The following is a 24711-nucleotide window of genomic DNA, read 5'->3' on the forward strand; positions in this document are numbered from 1 at the left end:
ATTAAGCGTCTGCCTTCGGCTCAGGTCATGATCCCACGGTCCTGGGATCGAGCCCCGCATCGGGTTCCCTGCTCCGCGGGGAGCCTGCTTCTCCCTCTCTCACTCCCCCTGCTTATGTTCTCTCTCTCTCTCTCTGTCAAAAAAAAAAAAAAAAAAAAAAAGAAAATAACCCATATACTATGGAGGGCAGAAGCCACTGGGTACAGACCCCCCTGCTCCAGGTGAAGAAATGGCCCAGAGGAATCTCAGCACGCCTTTCTGAGTTGGGTTTATTCTGGCAAAATTCCATTTTACATCGCTTCAAATATGCTTGGTTCAACAAAACATAAAATCCCGTGGGACCATCATTTGTTAGATGGGTACTTGACTAGAGCCCCAAACCTGAAGAAGTTAGCCGACTTCCCCTTATTCTGTGAGAGTATAAATACAATTTAGCATAAGTAGATTGAGTGATTTTATTTGAAACATTCAGAGGGCTTGTGTTTTTTCCCCCAGAAATAATGTGTTCACTAAACATATACTTTTTTAAAAATGAATCTAAGTTAGGACATATTTAGGGTTATTATAATTTAGCAGTTTATTATTTTTTTCAAAAAACCCAAATTATGTGTCTCACAACCTGTGGCCTCAATAATATGTTAGTTTAAAATACAAGATAAACTTACATAATATTGTAACTGAACACATTAAGAAACATGCACAACCCCACTGCTTCAAACAAAACTCACACATTTAGCAATGTTTATTTTTAGAAGCAAAAGTGCCTGGCAATTTAAGCACAACAATTCCAACATTTGTTCTACTTAATTGTGATAAGATGTCATTCCATTCGACTGTTCTCATTTTGTTTTATCATTTGATTATCCTTCCAAGTAGATTCTACTATAGATAGAAATTAGGAAATTGCAAAGAAAATATATATTTAAAGTAACACAAAACCAATTCCTTAAATTTAAATTTGCACTTTCTTAATTAAAATAACAGAGAAAGTATGGGATAGTCACACATACTATCAATTTGTGTGTGTCCATTAAGGGAAAATTTTCTGGACTATTCTGTCAACAAACAAGTGTGGGCAACACATTTCACACCCTTTGTAGTTAGAACCTTGCTTTCCCCTTTCTTCAACTTCTCTTACCCTTAGTGCTTACATGTTCCCTCTTCTTTGGTTACCCTTATTAAGCCCACTGTCATGAAAGCTTGAGATACTCATTTATACTAGAGTATCAATGGTTGATATCTTCTGTAAGCGTAATCTCACTTAAAGACACTGACATTTTACCAGGAATCATTAGCTGAAGCCAAAGCTGTTTAATAAAGGGTAAGATGGTGGGTAGAAAGTTTACCTGGACCACAGCCTTCTGAAGCCCACCCCAGAGATGTTCATTGTGGACATAAGTGTCTGGCTTGCCTGCCTGTGCAGATTTGATAGCCACAAGCACTGGCTAGCACATGGACACTTTGCCTGGGTCATTTGGTGGCAGGTGCTCTGACACACTCACGAGGGCATGCCTGTCAGGGCTGGGAGCAGCTTTTGTTTCCCAAACACTTTCCAAAGCCTTGGGTTCTGGGAAGTTTTGTTGAGAGTGCCGACTGCCCTTCTGTATCCTCTGCTTCTCTATGAACTCCAGGCGGGCTGCTGTGTATCTGTTCATGGCCATGACCGACACAGCCATGCAGAGGGCAAAGGAAACCCATGCGAGGCTGTCAACAAAAGGCACAGTTAGGAAGGAGCAGGAAAGAGGCTGTGGTTCCAGGGTTTCCTGCTGGTGGTCAGTCTGGTGAAAAACCAGTGCCTCTTTCCACCCAATTTGGACCTGGACTTTGGATCACAAGTTTCAGAGACCAGCCAATAGTGTTGTTGTAGCCCAATGGTTAAGAGAACGGACTCTGGGGACATTGTGCTAAGTTTGCACTGTGGGTTTGCCCCTATCTCTTATGAGCTGTGCACCCTTGAGCTGGTGACTTCATCTCTCTGGATCAGGTTCATCATCTGCAAAACTTGACTAATAGTAACACCACACACAGGGTGGTTGTGAGGAATTCAATGAACTAATGCTGGGAGGTACTCAGCATAGTATCTGCTAACATACCAGTGTTGCTTTTAGTTGTGGTGGTGGTTGGCTCTAACCCAGGGCACGACATTGGTGTTGTTACTTTCTATCTCTACCCTCTGGAAGCCTGTTGCATTCTGATATGATGATCTATACTTTTCACCTTCTATGGAACCCAGTGGAATGGTTGCTGAGAAAGAACCTCTGCCAACTGGCATTTGTGTGTTTTGAGGGGGTGAAATTCCCGGGTAAAATAGAAGTCCCCTTATCTGATTACCTACAAAGAAACCTACCCATAACTAATTTCTAAACCCACTCTAGAGTTTCCAATCATCCTTAAATATAACTTGACATCAAAGGTACCAACATCTAGGGGAAAGGCCCAACAGTAAACAGAAAAAAAGGGGGGGGGCATCTAAAGAAAAGAGATAGCACAAGGAACAGAAGAAAAGAGCAACCAGAAGAAAACCCTTTGATCACTATCTACAGAGAGATATGAGAAGATGCTACATGAACAAGGCAAGATCGGGATATATGAGAAAGGAACAACTAGAAAACAAGAAAGACCTTTTGGAAATTCAAGTAAGATCCAAATAATAATTCAATAGGAAGGTTAGATGACAAAGAGAGGAACATTTTCAGAAAAGATTACAAAAAGAAGGAGCTAGAGGGGGGGCGGAGCAAGATGGCGGAGGAGTAGGAGACCTGGATTTCGTCTCCTCTCAGGAATTCAGCTGGATAGGGATCAAACCATTCTGAACACCTACAAACTCAACAGGAGATCAAAGAAAAGAAGAGCAACAACTCTCTGAACAGAAAAGCGACCACTTTCTGGAAGGTAGGACGTGCGGAGAAGTGAATCCGAGGCGATATTCGGGAGGATAGACGGCGGGGGAGGGGCCTCCGTCGGCCGCTTCTGGCAAGTGATAGAGCCACGGAGCACAAAGTCGGAACTTTGAGAAGTCTGCTCCGCTGAGGGACGTCACTCTGGTGGCGAAGTGGGGGGTGGAACCCTCGCGGGACAGTGTGGTCTCAGGACCCTCGGGGTCACAGAAAGACCGGGGGTGCCTGAGTGCGGCAGAGCTCCCAGGTATCGGAGCAGGGAAGCCGGCTGCAGAGACAGAGCCCAGGCGAGGGCTCTCAGCTCGGGGTTGTCATAGACCTTGATCCGCGGCACAGTCGGGCCACTGCTCCTCCAGCAGGGACCCAACAAGCGGCAGATCCGGGGAGACTCACCTTCTTTCCCCGGGAGGAGAGGTGCGGGAGTGCACGGCAGGGATCTGCTGGGTTTGGAGACTCCACCCGGGGTCGGGTGCCAGATAGAAAGGCGCGGTCACAGGCCGGGTGAGCGCGGAGTGTGGCCGGAGACCGGGGAGACGGGAGTGACTGACGGCTTTTCTCTGGGGGCTCGCTGAGGAGCGGGACCCCGAGTTCTCGGCTCCGCCGGGGCGGAGACTGGGAGGCCACCATTTTCACTCTCCGCCTCCAAAGCTGTACGGAAAGCTTGCAGGGAACAAAAGCTCCGGAGGGCAAACCCGAGCAGATTACTTAGCCCGGACCGGCAAGGGCGGGGCACTTTTGCCTCCGGCAAAGACATTTGGGAACCATGGCAACAGGCCCCTCCCCCAGAAGATCAGCGAGAACAGCCAGCCAAGACCAAGTTTACCGATCAATGAGAATGGCAGAACTCCAGCGCTAGGGGAATACTGCACATAGAATTCATGGCTTTTTTACCATGATTCTTTAGTCTTTCAAAGTTAATTATTTTTTTAACTGTCTTTTTTTCTTTTTTCCTTTTTTCTTTTTTTTTGAATTTTTCTTTTTCCCTTTTTCAACCAACATCTTATCAATCCCTTTTTTAAAAAAAACATTTTTATTTTTCATTTTTAAAGTCATATTCTATCCCTTCATAGTAGTTACCCGTATTTTTGGCATATATATATAAGTTGTTTTCTCTTTAAAATCTTGAGATAGTTTCTTCTAACAGATCAAAATATACTCTAAATCTCTAGTGTATGTTTTTTTTCTACTCCCCTGCCTGATCACATTCTCTCCCTTTTTTCTTTCTTTTTTTTTTTTTTTAATCCTCTTCTTTCTTTTTTCAAACAACTTATCAAATCCTTTTTTAAAATTTTTTATAATTTCCATCTTTACAGTCATATTCCATCCCTTCATCATATCAACCCTTACTTTTGTACATATATAAGTTTTTCTTTCTTTAAAATTTTGGGAGGGACTTTCTTTTAACAGACCAAAATACACCCAAAACCTAGTGTGTGGCACTGATCTATAATCCAGCCTGATCATATTTGATCACATTCTGTTTTTGTTTTGTTTTGTTTTGTTCTGCTTTTGTTTGTTTTTATCTTTATCTTTTTCTTTTTTCTTTTTTTCTTTCCTTTTCTTTTTTCTCTCTTTCCCTTTCTTTTCCCACTGCTTCAGGTCTTTTCTGATTTGTTTAGAGTATATTTTCTGGGAACGTTGTTACCCTGTTAGCATTTTGTTCTCTCATTAATCTATTCTCCTCTGCACAAAATGACAAGACGGAAAAAATCACCTCAACAAAAAGAACAAGAGGTAGTACCGACTGCCAGGGACCTACTCAATACGGACATTAGTACGATGTCAGATCTAGAGTTCAGAATCATCACTTTAAAGATACTAGCTGGGCTTGAAAAAAACATGGAAGTTATTAGAGAAACCCTTTCTGGAGAAGTAAAAGAACTAAAATCGAACCAAGTAGAAATCAAAAAGGCTATTAATGAGGTGCAATCAAATATGGGGGCGCTAACTGCTAGGATAAATGAGGCAGAAGAAAGAATCAGTGAGATAGAAGACCAAATGATGGAAAATAAAGAAGCTGAGATAAAGAGAGATAAACAACTACTGGATCACGAGGGCAGAATTCGAGAGATAAACGATACCATAAGACGAAACAACATTAGAATAATTGGGATCCCAGAAGAAGAAGAAAGAGAGAGAGGTGCAGAAGGTATAATGGAGCAAATTATAGCAGAGAACTTCCCTAATTTGGGGAAGGAAACAGGCATCAAAATCCAGGAAGCACAGAGAACCCCTCTCAAAATCAATAAAAATAGGTCAACACCCAGACATCTAATAGTGAAACTTACGAGTCTCAGAGACAAAGAGAAAATCCTGAAAGCAGCTCGGGAGAAGAGATATGTAACCTACAATGGTAGAAACATTAGATTGGCAACAGACTTATCCACAGAGACCTGGCAGGCCAGAAAGGACTGGCAGGACATATTCAGAGCACTAAATGAGAAAAATATGCAGCCAAGAATACTATATCCAGCTAGGCTGTCATTGAAAATTGAAGGAGAGATAAAAAGCTTCCAGGACAAACAAAAACTAAAGGAATTTGCAAACACGAAACCAGCCCTACAACAAATATTGAAAGGGGTCCTCTAAGCAAAGAGAGAGCCTAAAAGCAACATAGACCAGAAAGGAACACAAACAATATACAGTAACAGTCACTTTACAGGCAATACAATGGCACTGAACTCCTATCTTTCAATAGTTACCCTGAATGTAAATGGGCTAAATGCCCCAATCAAAAGACACAGGCTATCAGATTGGATTAAAAAACAAGACCCATCGATATGCTGTCTGCAAGAGACTCATTTTAGACCCAAAGACACCCCCAGATTGAAAGTGAGGGGGTGGAAAACCATTTACCATGCTAATGGACACCAAAAGAAAGCTGGGGTGGCAATCCTTATATCAGACAAATTCGATTTTAAACCAAAGACTGTAATAAGAGATGAGGAAGGACACTATATCATACTTAAAGGGTCTATCCAACAAGAAGATCTAACAATTGTAAATATCTATGCCCCTAACATGGGAGCAGCCAATTATATAAGGCAATTAATAACAAAAGCAAAGAAACACATCGACAACAATACAATAATAGTGGGGGACTTTAACACCCCCCTCACTGAAATGGACAGATCGTCTAAGCAAAAGATCAACAAGGAAATAAAGACTTTAAATGACACACTGGACCAAATGGACTTCACAGACATATTCAGAACATTCCATCCCAAAGCAACGGAATACACATTCTTCTCTAGTGCCCATGGAACATTCTCCAGAATAGATCACATCCTAGGTCATAAATCAGGTCTCAACCGGTACCAGAAGATTGGGATCATCCCCTGCCTATTTTCAGACCACAATGCTTTGAAACTAGAACTCAATCACAAGAGGAAAGTCAGAAAGAACTCAAATACATGGAGGCTAAAGAGCATCCTACTGAAGAATGAATGGGTCAACCAGGAAATTAAAGAAGAATTAAAAAAATTCATGGAAACCAATGAAAATGAAAACACAACTATTCAAAATCTTTGGGATACAGCAAAGGCAGTCCTAAGAGGAAAGTATATAGCAATACAAGCCTTTCTCAAGAAACAAGAAAGGTCTCAAGTACACAACCTAACCCTACACCTAAAGGAGCTGGAGAAAGAACAGCAAATAAAGCCTAAACCCAGCAGGAGAAGAGAAATAATAAAGATCAGAGCAGAAATCAATGAAATAGAAACCAAAAGAACAGTAGAACAGATCAACGAAACTAGGAGCTGGTTCTTTGAAAGAATTAACAAGATTGATAAGCCCCTGGCCAGACTTATCAAAAAGAAAAGAGAAATGACCCAAATCAACAAAATCATGAATGAAAGAGGAGAAATCACAACCAACACCAAAGAAATACAAACAATTATAAGAACATATTATGAGCAACTCTATGCCAGCAAACTAAATAACCTGGAAGTAATGGATGCATTCCTAGAGATGTATCAACTACCAAAACTGAACCAGGAAGAAATAGAAAACCTGAACAGACCTATAACCACTAAGGAAATAGAAGCAGTCATCAAAAATCTCCCAAAACACAAAAGCCCAGGGCCAGATGGCTTCCCAGGGGAATTCTACCAAACATTTCAAGAAGAATTAATACCTATCCTTCTGAAACTGTTCCAAAAAATAGAAATGGAAGGAAAACTTCCAAACTCATTTTATGAGGCCAGCATTACCTTGATCCCAAAACCAGACAAAGACCCCATCAAAAAGGAGAATTACAGACCAATATCCCTGATGAACATGGATGCAAAAATTCTCACCAAAATACTAGCCAATAGGATCCAACAGTACATTAAAAGGATTATTCACCACGACCAAGTCGGATTTATCCCTGGGCTGCAAGGTTGGTTCAACATCCGCAAATCAATCAACGTGATACAATACATTAACAAAAGAAAAAACAAGAATCACATGATCCTCTCAATAGATGCAGAAAAAGCATTTGACAAAGTACAGCATCCTTTCTTGATCAAAACTCTTCAGAGTATAGGGATAGAGGGTACATACCTCAATATCATAAAAGCCATCTATGAAAAACCTACAGCGAATATCATTCTCAATGGGGAAAAACTGAGAGCTTTCCCCCTAAGGTCAGGAACGCGGCAGGGATGTCCACTATCACCACTGCTATTCAACATAGTATTGGAAGTCCTAGCCACAGCAATCAGACAACAAAAAGAAATCAAAGGCATCCAAATCGGCAAAGAAGAAGTCAAACTCTCACTCTTTGCAGATGATATGATACTTTATGTGGAAAATCCCAAAGACTCCACCCCAAAACTGCTAGAACTCATACAGGAATTCAGTCAAGTGGCAGGATATAAAATCAATGCACAGAAGTCAGTGGCATTCCTATACACCAACAACAAGTCAGAAGAAAGAGAAATTAAGGAGTCGATCCCATTTACAATTGCACCCAAAACCATAAGATACCTAGGAATAAATCTAACCAAAGAGGCAAAGGATCTGTACTCAGAAAACTATAAAATACTCATGAAAGAAATTGAGGAAGACACAAAGAAATGGAAAAACGTTCCATGCTCATGGATTGGAAGAACAAATATTGTGAAGATGTCAATCCTACCTAGAGCAATCTACACATTCAATGCAATCCCCATCAAAATACCATCCACTTTCTTCAAAGAAATGGAACAAATAATCCTAAAATTTGTATGGAACCAGAAAAGACCCCGCATAGCCAGAGGAATGTTGAAAAAGAAAAGCAAAGCTGGTGGCATCACAATTCCGGACTTCCAGCTCTACTACAAAGCTGTCATCATCAAGACAGTATGGTACTGGCACAAAAACAGACACATAGATCAATGGAACAGAATAGAGAGCCCAGAAATGGACCCTCAACTCTATGGTCAACTAATCTTCGACAAAGCAGGAAAGAATGTCCAATGGAAAAAAGACAGTCTCTTCAACAAATGGTGTTGGGAAAATTGGACAGCCACATGCAGAAGAATGAAACTGGACCATTTCCTTACACCACACACAAAAATAGACTCCAAATGGTTGAAAGACCTCAATGTGAGACAGGAGTCCATCAAAATCCTAAAGGAGAACACAGGCAGCAACCTCTTCGACCTCAGCCGCAGCAACTTCTTCCTAGAAACATCGCCAAAGGCAAGGGAAGCAAGGGCAAAAATGAACTATTGGGACTTCATCAAGATAAAAAGCTTTTGCAAAGCAAAGGAAACAGTCAACAAAACCAAAAGACAACTGACAGAATGGGAGAAGATATTTGCAAATGACATATCAGATAAAGGGCTAGTATCCAAAATCTATAAAGAACTCATCAAACTCAACACCAAAAGAACAAAGAATCCAATCAAGAAATGGGCAGAAGACATGAACAGACATTTCTCCAAAGAAGACATCCAAATGGCCAACAGACACATGAAAAAGTGTTCAATATCGCTCGGCATCAGGGAAATCCAAATCAAAACCTCAATGAGATACCACCTCACACCAGTCAGAATGGCTAAAATTAACAAGTCAGGAAATGACAGATGTTGGCGGGGATGCGGAGAAAGGGGAACCCTCCTACACTGTTGGTGGGAATGCAAGCTGGTGCGGCCACTCTGGAAAACAGTATGGAGGTTCCTCAAAAAGTTGAAAATAGAGCTACCATATGATCCAGCAATTGCACTACTGGGTATTTACCCCAAAGATACAAAAGTAGGGACCCGAAAGGCTACGTGCACCCCGATGTTTATAGCAGCAATGTCCACAATAGCCAAACTGTGGAAAGAGCCAAGATCTCCATCAACAGATGAATGGATAAAGAAGATGTGGTATATATATACAATGGAATATTATGCAGCCATCAAAAGGAATAAGATCTTGCCATTTGCAATGACGTGGATGGAACTGGAGGGTATTATGCTGAGCGAAATAAGTCAAACAGAGAAAGACATGTATCATATGACCTCACTGATATGAGGAATTCTTAATCTCAGGAAACAAACTGAGGGTTGCTGGAGTGGGGGGTGGGGTGGGAGGGATGGGGTGACTGGGTGATGGACACTGGGGAGGGTATGTGTTCTGGTAAGCGCTGTGAATTGTGCAGGACTGTTGAATCTCAGATCTGTACCTCTGAAACAAATAATGCAATATATGTTAAGAAAGAAAAAAAGAAGAAGAATGTAGCAGGAGGGGAAGAATGAAGGGGGGGAAATCGGAGGGGGAGAAGAACCATGAGAGACGATGGACTCTGAAAAACAAACTGAGGGTTCTAGAGGGGAGGGGGTTGGGAGGATGGGTTAGCCTGGTGATGGGTATTGAGGAGGGCACGTTCTGCATGGAGCACTGGGTGTTATGCACAAACAATGAATCATGGAACACTATATCTAAAACTAATGATGTAATGTACGGGGATTAACATAACAATAAAAAAAAATTTAAAAAAATAAAATAAAATAAAATAAATAAATAAAATCACCTTCCAAAAAAAAAAAAAAAAAAAAAAAAGAAGGAGCTAGAAAATGTGAGGGATACGATGACATTTAGATGATTAATCCAAGAGTCTCGATATTGAACTAACAAGAAGTTTCTAAAGAGAACAGAAAGCTAAGGAATGGAAATAATCAATGAAATAATAACAGAAAAATCCCCAGAATTCTAGGACATGAATATTCAGATTGAAGGACCCATCAAACACAGGAAAGAAGAATGAAAGTGAATGAAAGACTCCAAGGTGCATTATCCTGACATTTCTGAACACCAGTAATAAAGAGTAGAAAACACCAGCCTACTTATAATGGAATATGAATCAGAAGAGTATGGAACTCTTCCCAGAATCAGTAAGTTCTAGAAGGAAATGGAACTATGCCTTCACATTTTTCAGGGAAAATGATTTTCAACAAAGGATTCTACACTCTGCCAAACTATCAATCAAATATGGAGCATCGAATAAGTACCTTTCCAAATATGCAAGAAATAAAATAATTTCTCTCTCATTGGGAGATGTGCGCCCACATAATGTGAATGCAAAATAAGTAAGATAATGATATGGAACCTAGGAAACAGCTCTCCTGTACAAAGGAGTGGCAAAGGGAAGTGTCATGTGGCATGCCTCAGAATAGCCATCCCGAGTGGAGAGAAAGATGGGGGGCTTTGGTGGGGCTAGAGGAGTGGGATAGGGAGAGACAGAATTGAGAGATTGCTATGTTTATGCTATTTGATTTTTTTTTAATTTTATTTTTAAGCAATCTCTGCACCCAATGTGGGGCTCAAACTCACAACCCTGAGATCAAGAGTTGTGTGCTCTACAGAATGAGCCATCCAGGTGCCCCTGTTTAATACTATTTGATTTTTAAAAACTATTTGCATCTATTTCTTTGATTAAGAGTTAAGTAATTACAAGTAATTGGAAACGAAACAAAATGATATTGGAAACAAATAGACCATTCTACAGATTCCTTTGACGTTTGGGATCTACTTCAACCCACAGCATCAGTTGACCATAGTTGTTGGCCCACCTGACATTGATCTGAGCTCTAGTGCAGCTGGGTTCTCCACTGTGTGTAGCACCAGTGACGTCACCTCAGAAACAATGACACCTGTCTGGAAGGAGGCAACTAAAGTGACACACAGGTCGAGGGAATGGTGTGATGCTACAAAGAAATGTTTGTAAAAAAAAAAAAAAAAAAAACTTCTTCAGGTTGAGACACAAACTGAGAAGAGTACAAAATCTAATAAATCATGCGGGTAACAGTATACGGACATGTTCACCAAACTCTAGAATGGTAAGATGAGGGAGTAAACCTAGAATGTGTTATTTGTTTTACAAAGAGAAAAGTAACATAAGAGATTGTTATACAGGATGAAAATGTACGTGTGTGTGTGTGTGTGTGTGTGTGTGTGTGTATAAAACTGCAGCTGTACTTCAGAGATCCATATCAAAAAGAACCGCTGTGATCTTATATGGCATGGCTGAGTCTTTCCGTTAAGAGACAGAACTTTTATGTCCTGGCTTTGTCCATTAGAAACTGGGGCTGGGTCTCCCAACACTGAAGTATTTACTAGGCATTATTACTCGGGACTCTCCCCCCAGCTGTGTTTAAGAATGGAATAACATCAGTGTCTCCATGGCTTGAGGACTTGACTCTGGGTCAAAGATTTTACCAAACCTAATCTCTTTAAATGCCTATGAATGCATGAGACAAGTATCATCCCTTCACAGAGGAGAGAGCGGGGCTACAGAATGGTTAAGAAATTCATCCAAAGTCAGATGGCGGAATGATGGCCAAGGTCCGTAGTCCTACAAAACCCGTGTGCATCCCTGACAGCCCGTCAGGACTTGAGGACCACGGCCAGAACTCACCAGTAGGACCAGCCGTAGTCCCACGTCTGAGGCTTCCAATCTTCTGGTCCAAGGTTCACAGTGATTTGAAAAATGGTTGTGTACATCATGTGGGCCACCATGCTGAGAAGCCCTGCATAAGGAGAGCTCTGTGAGCCAGAGTTAGGAATGGAGTTTCTCTACCTTATGTGAGTTGGATGAAAGAAAGCCAGTAGCATCCTCCTTGAGTCCTTTCAAGCCGCCTTCATGTTTCACATACACACTAATTCCTTATTTTCATGAATTCGCACAGTGGCCAGGTAATTCCTCCCATGACCAACTCTCCCCCGTCTATAATACCCCTGTCTCCCTAGGCTCAGAGGCTCCGATGTTCCATTCTCTCTTTCCCAGCACAGATGAGGGGTCCTTGAGCTACATTTGGCCTGACACCACATTCTACAGTCTTCTGTCATGTTATTCTTTTTCATGTGGATGATTTGCTAAGGCTTCAACACTGGGATACTTTAGATAAAAATCTGAGCGTGTTCTGGCCACACTAGACTCACGTGGCAGTATTCAGGAGGAACAGAAATCAGCTGCCAAGGGGATTTTCTTTCCTTTGTAAGTGTCTTGGTTTTTTTGCCTGGAGACCCTCGAAGACTTTTTTTCCCATAGGTTTGGAGGATATGTTGAGGATTTGAGTGCACTGTGTCTATTTTTCCAGGTACTTGGAGGGAGCTTTCTATATATAGAGTTTGGTCTTCTGTTCAAGAAACCTTTTTTGAATTTTACTTTTAAACCCTAGTTGTTTTGTTGTTTTGTCTTTCTTTTTGCAGGGACTCTAATTACACATATGGTGTTTTAATTTAATAAATGTATGGCAAATGGTGGCCAGTTAGGGATTGGCTTCAGGGGCCCAAATAGAAGTAGTTTTAATTGGTGGGGGCAATTATATGTTAATAGGGCTGGCTAAAGTCCTTGTGATGTAAATCCTCAAACATTTTACCTGACATTGTGTTCGCAGATCACAATGATCAGACATCCAGAAAGAAGCCTACTCTCATGATCCTGGGGGGCCCTCGGGGATGCCAGAACCTGGGGAAGAGTCTCCAAGAGTCCATGGCCTGCCTCTTTGCTATGAAGATCCATAAATTGGATTTTATCACCCTATTCACTGGTGATAAGGCTTGGGAAAGACACCTGACACTTATCAAGCCAGAAATGAGCTCCCAGTTGGGCTGATGTACTATTAACAGAGCTTCAAGTATCGGGACAGAGAATCGAAGGAAGTCATTTGTTTGGGGTTCTTCTCTTGATGGAAAGGCCAACTCAGGAGACCAAATGAAGTTGCTCTAAAAGTTGCTTGGAGGACACAGAAGAACCCCACCCCCCAAAAAGGGTGTTCTTCATTCTTATATGTACACCAAACTTGGATGATGATTTTTAACAAGTGACCATTTCTTGCATTCTTACTACATACTAGGTGCATTCTTACCTAGTCATCACCATAGTCTCTTGAGAGAGCTGGCTCAGAGAGGTTGAGTGACTTGCCTGGGGCCACACAACCATTAGGTAGCAGGGATTTGAACCCAGGCAGAATTTTTCACGCACAACCACCCTACTAAATTAGGCAATTTCTGTTCTCAGAGCCAGTGTATCTCCTTCCCAGAGTTGTGATAAAGACACAGTAAGACATTTTATTCTCCAAGCCCCATGCCTACCCCATTTCTTTTCATCAGTCACCCAAAGCATCATTGCTTTCCCCGCAATGGGGTTAACTCAGTGACTTCTCTGGTAGACCAGCCAGCTGTCTTGATGAACTGGCCATCGACAGAAAAGAGCCAGCCTGCACTTCGGCTGAAGCTCTGTCCCTCCGACTGGGGCAGGGTGTGGGGAGTCAGCCTGTCTGAATACTGCTGTGGGCAAGTACCTGCGAGCACCATGAGGATGGCCACAGATGCGTCCACCCTGAGCCAGTGGAACCCAGAGCCATGGTAACTCACTCTGGAGCCCAGGAGGATGGCACTTGTCAACAACAGAAGGATATTCAGGATTTCGGCCCCAATGGACAACCACAGAACACCTGCAAAAATGTGAGAATGTCAGAGATGTTGAGCATTGAGAATTCAGAAGTACTGCCATGTCTAGCCCTTTGATTTAGTTCACTTCTAAAACAAAAGAAATAAATAAAAAATTAAAAATAAAAACCAAACACCAAGGGGTAAAAAAACCACAGCTACGTCTGTTGAATCTTGAAAGTTGGCAGTCACAGAGAGCTCCTTGGTGTTGAGAGAGGATTGTGTAAATATTGTCCTTTGCTGGGAGGGAAAAGAAATAGAATAAGAGTCTGATGTGAAGACACGAGAGATGCTGGGGGTCTTTATTCTCTAGCTCCAAAGCTAATGCGTTGTTTAGATTTCACCAGAAGACTTTATCTTTGTCTTTTTAAAGAAGATACACACACTTAAACAAGAGGACAGAGATGTCTGAGAGTTTAAGAGCCCTGGTTAGAGATCCCAAAACCTTGTTTGTTTCTATGTGAGCCAATTATTTGCCCTCTGGAGGGGATCCCACCTGCGGCTCCAAGGAACTGTGTTGGAGGTGGGGGCAAATGGGTCAAGAGGACAGGGAGGGAAGCTAATGTTTCTGGAAGTCCTCCAGTAGAGCAAGCTAGGGGCTGGGGACCCAGCAGTGGATGAAACAGGCATGATTCATGCCTTCACAAAACCTTTATTCCAGCTGGGGAAACAGATAGGGAGAAAGTCATCGCGGATTTGATGAGTGTTATGGAGACAAAGTGCTGTACGCAGTGGCGGCTGGAGCTCATCTCTTCCCAGCCCTGCATTTACCTTGTATTGGTAGTTTGCAGTGAGCCACGGCGGGATTATTCATACCCTGGGAAACAGCTAACACTACCCGTCGGGGCTTCCCGCCGGCAAAATGGATGGCTTGACATTTTCCAGCACCACTGACTATAGGGCACGTGGAGAGAGCCAGCGGTTCTAGCTTCTGGATTTGACTTCATGGGAAAACCATAAATATCTCTCTCATCTTTTCCTGCGTCCCAGCAAAAACAATAAAAGTTATCCAAATTATGGACAGAAAAAATTATCCAAATTGTGGCTTGTGGACAGAACACGAGTAAGGTATTTACCTTGTTCTTCAGCTGGTATTATACTCTGGAAACTCCTACACTTTTCACCTACAACACAAGGAGAATATAGTCATAAGTAGGAGTAGCTGTGACAATTAGCGACAGACTGTGTTACTATCTATCCCAGGTCATGTCGAACAAGGATTGGGGAACGTGGCAGATTGCTTTATTGTTCATAGACGTGTAGTGCCCCCCACCCACCCTACGGGAGCATGATTCAATCCCATCCCATCCCGTGAGTCCAGGTTTGGCCATATGACTTTCTTTGGCCAGTGAATAGGGAGCTGCTGTGAGATGGGTCACTTCTGGTCAGAAGCTTTAAGAGCCAATGGACTGCCCACTGGTTCTTGTTTCCCTGCCTCTGTGATCACAGAAGAACACGTCTGGATGGAGTCTCTATCAGCCTGGGTCCCTGAATGGCTGTGGGGAGGACTCACCCCTTGCCGACCTGAAAAATCCACACAGAATGAACTAGAAATGAATTTGTTCACTTAAACCACTGGGATTTGGGGGTTGTTTGTTACTGCAGCATAATCCAGCCCATCTGGACTGATACTGCGAGCCTGAGACCAGGGGTTCTCAACTTCCCCAACAGCATCCATTATGGTGTGAGCCTCAGATAGTTTGTTTCCAGTTAGAGGGAAAGTAACAAAGTTGGTATTGATTTTTAAAAATGAATTAGAGCAGGGGCGCCTGGGTGGCTCAGTCGCTTAAGCATCCAACTCTTGATTTCAGTTCAGGTCATGATCTCAGGGTCTTCCTGGGCTGCCAGGAACTAAAACAGGGCAACGCAGGGCACAGATCATTGACTCTTCAAAGGAATGGCTCTCTTGTCCCTAAAACAGGTTCAGGAGTCCCGGCAGTAGCCTCGCTTTGAGGATTTAATGACATAACACGCACTGAAATCGCACTGAAATAAATGAGTGCCGCTGGGCCCTATTTGCATGTGACTAGCACACATCATTATTATTTTTTTTTTTTAAAGATTTTATTTATTTATTTGACAGAGAGAGACACAGCGAGAGAGGGAACACAAGCAGGGGGAGTGGGAGAGGTAGAAGCAGGCTTCCTGCGGAGCAGAGAGCCCAATGCGGGGCTCGATCCCAGGACCCTGGGATCATGACCTGAGCCGAAGGCAGACGCTTAACGACTGAGCCACCCAGGCGCCCCTAGCACACATCATTATTAATTACAATAGACTCTAAGTACCCTGAGGGCCAGGATCACGGCACCTGCCTTTGCTGGAAGTTTTCAGGGACAGAAATAAGCTCAGGGGAGCATCTTTCGACTGTGGAAATTACTTCTCCTTCGGAGGAGAGAAAATCCCAGATAAGTCCCCTATTCAAGAGCCTACTGTGGCTCCTTATTCCTCCAGCATTGAGTCAAAATTCCTCTTCTTTTATGGCCAGCCTCCTCTCCCTGTCCTCCCAACACTGAGCCCTTCCCTTGGCTTCACTTTCCACCTGGTCAGGCTCACGCGGGAAGGATCCTATGCACGAGCAGGTGCACACTCGTGGCAGTGCTTGTCTAAAGACCATAATCCTTGAGATTTGCCGTGCTTGTCCTCATGAAACTCCAAGTGCCCTGGGGCCTCATTGCTTTGCACGTCTGCAGTGCACCTCTGCTGGGCTATAGGAGAAAGAGGAACAAAGCCTGGGTTTATGATACAGCCATTTGCTTGAGCCGCCCTGCTGGGATACATTCTCACCTGTCACATAACCATCCACAACAAACATTTTACACAGCTGGGGGTGAGGACGACAGCCTTGGGGAGCCATCTGCCGATCTAAAGCCACAGTGGCCTCTTCAGCTTTTTAATTAAGTCAACTTTGGATTGAGGCGATGGGTCCGTTCTCCTCGCAGAATCCGTGATTTGGGGCAGTGGCTGTGATGTTATGGTCACAGTCCCCCAAATTTGTCCACGTCCCCCTGGTTCTACCAAGGAGGCCCCCACAGCATGGGGGGGGGACATCTCTACATTCACAAGCTGCTCTCAGAGACTTCATACTCTAAACCTCGCTCTCTTCATCTGTGAAATGGGTGTCATACAAGTCCTCCAATGAGAAAGTTTGCAAGTATTTGATGAACTGCCTGACACTTTTTTTTTTTTTTTTTTTTTTGGAGTGTTTCATTATCCATAAAGGCAAGTACCCATAGTCTTTGACAGATTTGGAGGCCAGGCTCAGACAGGTTGGTAGAGTCAGAATCGGAAACTGGGCTCTCCCACCTGAGACTCCATATCCTTTTGCGTAGCACCACCTGCTGTCTTTCTACATAATGCGTGGGGGAGTAATTGTCTATGTTGCCTTCCCAAGAGGCCTGCCCTTTGTCACAGGAATAAAGAGGGGGCCAGGTACAGAACCAGGGGTGGGGCAAAGAGAAAGTGGAGGCCAGCCGAGGAGATTAGGAGAATTCACCAAAGCTCTGAAGTCTGAGGTCAGCCTGGGCAAAGAGTCAGGCCGTAGTGAGCCCCTGATTAATCTGAATCCTCAGAAATGGTGTTCCTTTGAATGAGGCCAGCAGGATTAAAAGGAAAAATCTTCATAAATCCCATGAAGCCAGAGAGGCGGGTGTTACATAGCTCGGCGGCAAGGGCTTCACCAGCCAAGCGGGGAGACAAGCCAGCTTGGGACACGGCAGCCAGGTCCCCAGCACTGGGCTCTCGCATCCCCGTCTGCTCATCCTCCACTCCCACCGCCCATGGGGTGCCCAGGCCCCTCTGTCCTTGACCTTTTGGGAGTTTAGCAGAACACTGAAGAATTGGAAACCAGCACATTTTGTTGACTCATCACTTCGCCATTTCAGAGGAGGGAATCAGAGGCGCCGCCCCCCTTGAAAGATACCCTGGCAACAGGAACGGGGATAGGAAGAGGTGGCTTGAGCAGGGGATGTCCCCAAATCGCACTCCAGGCAAGGGCTCCCTGGAGGGTCAGCTTTTGCAGGGAGGGAGATGAAGCTGATTCAGAAGGAAAACATCCACGAGGCCTCACGGTGCCGCAGAGCTGGGGGTGGTTGGGCTTCCCGAAGCCCCTTTCCTGGGCTTATGTGGATCAAGGGGTACTCTCTCCAGGCTGGAGTGCTTACTGGTAGGTCTCCTGAGCAGCCCGCGCCCCTTCTGACCCTCTCTCCGAGCACCATTTGGGTGCCTTCCCATTCACCTCCAGCTATAATCCTTTTCTTTCATGCACCCTGAATCTCCCAGGCACTTGTGATAAATTACACTAAGAGCAGATGTTTGTGTGGAGTGATCTTTAACTGGGGGCCCCAGGCTATATTCTGCTGCAGACATACTTTCTCAGGCCGATGCAATGTTTTCAAGATACTTTTTTTTTTAAGATTATTAATTTATTGGGGCGCCTGGGTGGCTCAGTCATTAAGCGTCTGCCTTCGGCTCAGGTCATGATCCCAGGGTCCTGGGATCAAGCCCCGCGTCGGGCTCCCTGCTCAGTGGGGAGCCTGCTTCTCCCTCTCCCACTCCCCCTGCTTGTGTTCCCTCTCTCGCTCTCTCTGTCAAATAAATAAAATCTTTAAAAAAAAAAAAAGATTATTAATTTATTTATTTGAGAGAGAGAGAGATTGAGTGGGGGGGAGGGGCAGAGAGAGAGAGAATCCGAAGCAGACGCCCTGCTGAGTACGGAGCCTGATGTGGGGCTGGATCCCACGACTGCAAGATCATGAGCTGAGCCGAAACCAAGAGTCAGAGGTTCAACCGACTGAGCCACCCAGGTCCCCTTTCAAGATACTTTAAAACTGGGAATTTTCACATGGAAATACAAATATCTTACTTCCCTTGAGAAATCAGAGGTTCTGACAACACCGAGCGCTTAAATCCATGTGGCCATAAAGCTGAGCTGAGCAAGGGGCTGCCCCCTTGAGCTGGGGATGAGGTGTCAAGGTCATTGACATTCCCTGATGGCCTTGCTCCATTCGCTTCTGTTACCACTTTCTGTGGGCATTGTTTTTCGACCTGTGATGAATATCTTTTGTTTTATTCTCTTGTATGTTTGCTATTATTTTAGTTATTATTTAATAAAAACTTAATTCTAAACTTTTTGCTCTGGGGGCATCTTGTAACATGTGAAGGTGATCACGTTTCTCTTAAAGGGAAAAAAAAAAGGTGTTCTGGGGAAGATGTCCTCTTCTTGGTTCTTAATAAAGTGATGACAATATTTAGAGACTATGGTTTACCCAGACAACATTATTATAATAGGAAACATATTAAAATGTGAGCAGGGGTTTCTTGGATTGATGGATACAAATGTACTCATTGGCAATTATAAGACAATTGCTTTTCAGTCAAGTTTTGGGCATGTTTTGGGGGAAACAGGGAGTCTGGGTTAAGAAATCTGAGCTCTATGTCTTGCTCTACTAGAACCTAACTGTTCAGTCTTCGAGGGGGCACTTCTGCCTCTAGATCTCGGTTTTCCCATCTATAAAATGCACCTCTTGTTTTAGGTAAGTCTTTCATAAAGAATGTTCCTCCGAGCAGACTCTTTTTCTGGGGTCAACTAATTTTGGGAAACCCTGGGATATGTAATACATAGTAAACAGTCTTCTTTATTGTGAGACTTCTCAGAAATGTTAATATGTTAATGTGCATTGCGAATTTTCAAGAAGAAAATGTAATATGCAACATTTTCCAATTTTTTTTGACAATCGAGAAACTTTTTATTTAATTTTTCAAAAGGCATCTCTTGGGGGGGTGTCATCTTTGAGAAAATCCAGCGAGGCGCTTGTTAAAGTCTCTTTCTGGCTTGACATCAAGTATCTAAGATGCACATAAATCTGAAAGGGGTCAAGAATGACACTCTTTATTTCTACTTGGCTTTGTGCATGAATCACTGAGAACCTCAACCCTCCTTAGAATTCAGCCTGTGTTCCTGACAACATATTTAAAAACCTTTTAGTGGTGTGATCCATGAGAAGGCAGTGTGTGTGTGTGTGTGTGTGTGTGTGTGTGTGTAGTAAACACACCCTGCATTAGCAGAAGTGCCAAGGAGACTCCTGGTCTCTAGAGGAAGAAGTTTGAAAGACCCTCACACAGCCATTGGTCCCTGTTTTAGGTCGAGAAGGCCCCTCCCCCGACCTGGTAATAGTTTTTTATCAGAAAGCTCAGGGACAGTTTATATCATCTATCTGCACAGTGTTTGTGTGAGTATGTCAGGCATGTGCCATACGCCAGTAGACAGTTTGCACCTGCTTCCAGCCTTGCCCGAAGCCCCTAGCTTTGACATCATTTAAGAGATGAGGCTTCCAGTCCCTGAAAAGCCCAGACTTCCCTTGAGTCCAACCCCTGCAGAATCCTTTCTCCCAGTTCGCTGGTCATTGGGGAAGCAGCTCCCAACTGTCTAATTTTCTAATTCCCGCCCTCAGGTTCAGGTTCCACTGTGGCCCAACCTCCCCTAACATTACAGAAGCTTCTAATATTCCTCAATTAGGTTATTAGGTTTTTCTTTCCAGGGAACATTGTCTTGCTCAGTTCCTTGTCCTGGAGTGACCGTGACCTTGTGTTGCAGGGGAGGAGAAGCTGCCTCAGGTGACACTGAAGAGCCATGTGAGTTAAATTCTTCCATGTGAGTTAAATTCTTCCACCCTGCCTTGTGTTCTAATGCAAATACCAGAACTGTTCTGCCTCAGAACTTTGCTCACTCTGTCCTGTCTGCCTGGAATAATTCAGCCCTAATCTCCATCTATTAAAATCATAGTCCTGCTTGGAGGTCTGGGTACCGTGGCCACCTCCTTTATGAAGACTTCGCCATGCCCAGAGCTGTAAGGAACTTCTCCGTCCTTTCTATTCCCATATCATAGATCAGTCTTTGTGATAACTTATCATCTTTTTCCTTGTTTTAGTTTCATCTCAGGTCTCACCACTGTGGCTCACTCGCCTTTCTATCCTTCCATTCTCCTAGCACATTCTTCCTGTGCTTAACAAGGAAATGGCTCTTAGCAAATTTATTCCATGCTGCTTTGAGTGTCCTCTTTCCAGGGGGCTTTGCTGTACCCTGGGTCATGTTTCTCTGACTTTGGTGTGTGTCTTAATCACCAGGGGAGCTTATTAGAAATATAGATAACACCAGATGGAAAGGAGAGCTGAGAGGAATAAAAAGCAATGCTATGAGGATGAGAAAAGAAAAGGCAATTAGGGGGGCGCCTGGGTGGCTCAGTCGTTAAGCGTCTGCCTTCGGCTCAGGTCATGATCCCAGGGTCCTGGGATCGAGCCCCGCATCAGGCTCCCTGCTCCGCGGGAAGCCTACTTCTCTCTCTCCCACTCCCCCTGCTTGTGTTCCCTCTCTCACTGTGTCTCTCTGTCAAATAAATAAATAAAATCTTTAAAAAAAAAAAAAAAAAAAAAAAAAAAAAAAAAAAAAGAAAAGGCAATTAGGAACTCTAGGAAAAGCAAAAAGCTGTACAAGAAATTTAATGTAATGATAGCACCTCTTTGATTCTGTGATGAACAATATTTATATACTCTAAATAAATTATTGGTTTATTGATTTATTAGGAAGATGGCAGAACAGGTGTGGGATGTGGTCGTATGAGAGATTTAGCCTTATCTATTATGACAGGAACTCAATAAATAATGTCTAACATGAAGACAGCACATGTTTTTTGAAACATGGAAGCAAATACCAGAAGAAACAACTAAGCTAAAAGTGGTTTCCCTGAAGGGTGGGATTAGGTTATGAAGCTGGAAGGCAGCAGGGGACTGTTGGTTTTCCTTATAAGCATTTCAAAATGATTTTATCTCTTATCCATGTGTAAATATTACCTTGGTTAAACATATTTTTTAAAAAAGGACTGTAGATTTTTAGACCCCATCCAAGACCTACTGAATCAGAATCTCCAGGGCTGGGCACCTGGGTTTGTATTAACTTCCCAGGCGACTATCATGCACAGCAAACATTTGATAGCCCGTGTGATGCTTACATGCAGCTCTGGAAAATGAAGTAGGCAGTCCTCAGATGGGGACTTGGAAGGGGAATGGAAGTCTCCAAGCAACTTGCCTATGGGTTTGGTGGCCATAGTTTCCAAACTGAAAATCTGAGACTGCCTTTGGTGCCTTCCAGAACGTGGGATCGTGAGCCTCCTGCGCCTGTTTGTGGGGGTAGAGAGAGCGGACTTATAGGAAGATAGCTGCACTCCCCAGAGGACAGGGGTAGGGAGGTGCTTCTGGTAGGCTTATCTCTAGGTACTGTGGCAGTGTATGAGCCATACTTAAAGCAAAGGCCATTCACACTGACTGGGACATGAAGAAGAGTAAGACTAGGCACTGCCCTTCTGTGGCCCCCACTGGGACAGGATGGAGAGGGGTAAGCAGCATATCAGAGGGTTCCTACTTGGAGTCTTTTACTTAGACCTCAGGAATAAACCACTAATGCTATGAGGATGGGAAAAGGCAATTAGAAACTCCAGGGAAAGTAAAAAGCTGGTCAAGAAATTTAACGTGTTAAGCCCAAGATCAAGAGAGAAATGGGGATGGGGGGGGCCTCTCCTTTCCACCTTGAGGGGTGTGCTTTCCTAGCAGGAAGGGAAGAGCATCCTGGCCCCAAGCATGGGCTTGGGTTTGCAGCCAGGCTACCTGACACTGGGGAGTCCAGGTCCTCCTTCCTCTGTTCCTTAGGAGGTAAAAAAAATTTTTTTTTCTGATATATAAGAGCTCCAAATATCAACCCTTCCCCTCCCTCTTCTCTCTCCTCTCTCCCCCTCCCCCATTTCCCTCACCACCATTCTGCCAAACCCACAGAAGCTCAAAAGATCAGAGCTTCGTAATAATACGGTGAGAAAGGGGTTGGGCTTACCAGCCATGTGACCTGAAACTCTGAGCCTCAGTTTCCTCATTTGTGAGCTGAGGAAACAATACTACTCTGTAGGGTTATTTCAAGGGTTTCCAGAGACAAAGGTCTAGCTTGTTAAGGAATCGTACTTCTGGTAGCTGCTCCACAGAGGGGGTTCCCTTCCCACCGATGATGATAAAAGTCAGTTTTCTAAGAGAACCTGCCATTCCAAGACCCCCTTAAAAGTGCAAGGACACAGTATAGAGTCAGATGGGGCCACTTTGGGTTCTCTAGGGATCGGGTGACAGTAGCAAATGGTAAAAGCGAGTGTTTATTAACACATCACAGCAAGCACTGTTGCAAGACCGTCAACACAGTCATTCAGTCTTTATAATGACTCTGGGTCACGAGTACCGCTATCCTTCCTATTTTACAGCCAAGAAAACAGGCTCAGAGAGGTGAAGAAGCTTGCCCAAGGACACAGAGGCAGTCAGTGGCCGGGCTGGGACTCAGAGCCGGGTAGCGCAGCTCCAAAGCTTCCTGCACCTGTCACCCATCCCTGTCCCCTGCGGCCGTGCTCACCTGTGCTGCCAAGGCTCTCCTCACAGGACTGCCAGAGCCCCACGTGGAACCTGCACTGGATGAACTTGTCGGCCCCCGTCTCCCAAATGTACTGGACAGCCTGGCTCCTGTTGTCCCTCCTGCCACCGCTGCTGTGGCCCCCGATGAAGTGAATGCAGTGCATCTTGCCCAGCTGGTCCTGGCACAGAGGCTTTGCCACCCTCCGGGTCCCCTCGCACCAGTGGGTGCTGCCCATGGCGGCGAGGGAGAAGGCCAGGGCGAGGCAGACGGGGAGGAGGGTCAGCACCTGCTGCTGCCTGGCCCTGTCCATGGCTGGAGGAGGTGTGTGGCGTCGGGATGAGCAGCGGGCCCCCTCCCTGCCTCCGGATGCTACCCGCCCCTCTCAGCCCTGCCATCTGGCACCCTTACAGGCTTCTCTCACGTCCCCCGGGGGGGATCCTGGGTGCCCCCCAGCGTGTGGCATCTGTGGCCTGAGAAGCCACAGGAGAAAGCACAGAGTGGGGACAGATTCCCATCAGCAGAGCCGACCCTTCAGTCCTCCCCAGGGAGAGGGTGCGCAGGAGGAGGTTGGCTCTCTGGTTTTGTCTTTTTCAACCTGGGGTAAAATATGCAGAGGACGAAATTTACCCTGGTGACCATTTTTCACTCTCACATTATTGTGCATCCCATCTCCAGACCTCTTCATCTCGTGACACTGGAGCTCTGCCCCTGTGAACACTTACTCTCCATCCCTGTCCCCAGCCCGGGCACCTGCCACTCTACTTCCTGTCCCTATGAATGTGGCTGCACCCGGGACCTCCTGTGAGTGGGGTCATGCAGTATTGTCTCTTTGCAACTGGCTTATTTCACTCAGCGTAATGTCCTCGAGGCTCACCATGTTGCAGCAGGTGTCAGAATTAATTCCTTTCTAACGCTCAGTAGCCTCTCATTGTGCGGATAGACCACATTTTGTGCATTCATTCCCCTGTCCGCACTCAGGTTCCTTCCCCCTTTTGGCTCTTGCGGAGGGCACTGGTGCTTGACTGAAGACCAAGGGCGTTTGGGCAGGTGTCTGGGTGAGTCCGCCCCACCCGTGCCTTCCGCATTCATCAGGGCACTCAGTGTTGGGTGCCAGAAATGCGGAATCTCACGGCCCACACAGCCTGTTCCCTGCCCAGCCCTAGAGAGACGGGGACGGCCAAGGACAACGTCCTGTTTCGGGGATTGAGAGACTCGAGGTGCGGGTAGTCTGGCCCAGGACCGAAGTGCTGTGCAGAGCAGGGGTGGGGTGGGCGGCGCACACCCCGCAGGGTGCAGCATTCAGCACCGTCCTGGGGCCTCAAAAGCTGGCAGGCACAGCCCTTGGTGCCCTCACTCCTGCCCTCGCCAAGGGGGCCCTCCGGGAGTGGTGACACAGAGGGGACTACAGCCGCTTCTTGGGCAGAGGACATTGATGCAGGAGCGAGGGCAGGAAGAGTGTCACAGAAGATGTCCACG

General features: G+C 44.8%; 1 protein-coding gene across 1 annotated transcript; it reads right to left on the reverse strand.

Moving 5' to 3' along the window:
* Positions 1-1445: 1445 nt before the first annotated feature.
* GSG1L2 (GSG1 like 2) lies at positions 1446-23545 on the reverse strand. The gene is made up of 5 exons (XM_078066434.1): positions 23236-23545; positions 14879-14926; positions 13655-13807; positions 11767-11878; positions 1446-1704 (listed from the first exon to the last, which is right to left on the reverse strand). The coding sequence occupies exons 1-5, from the start codon at positions 23543-23545 to the stop codon at positions 1446-1448; spliced, it is 882 nt and encodes a 293-aa protein (XP_077922560.1).
* Between the last annotated feature and the right edge of the window lie 1166 nt (positions 23546-24711).

Source organism: Halichoerus grypus, chromosome 2 (genome assembly GCF_964656455.1).
Source record: "Halichoerus grypus chromosome 2, mHalGry1.hap1.1, whole genome shotgun sequence".
In the NCBI taxonomy this organism is placed as follows: domain Eukaryota; kingdom Metazoa; phylum Chordata; class Mammalia; order Carnivora; family Phocidae; genus Halichoerus; species Halichoerus grypus.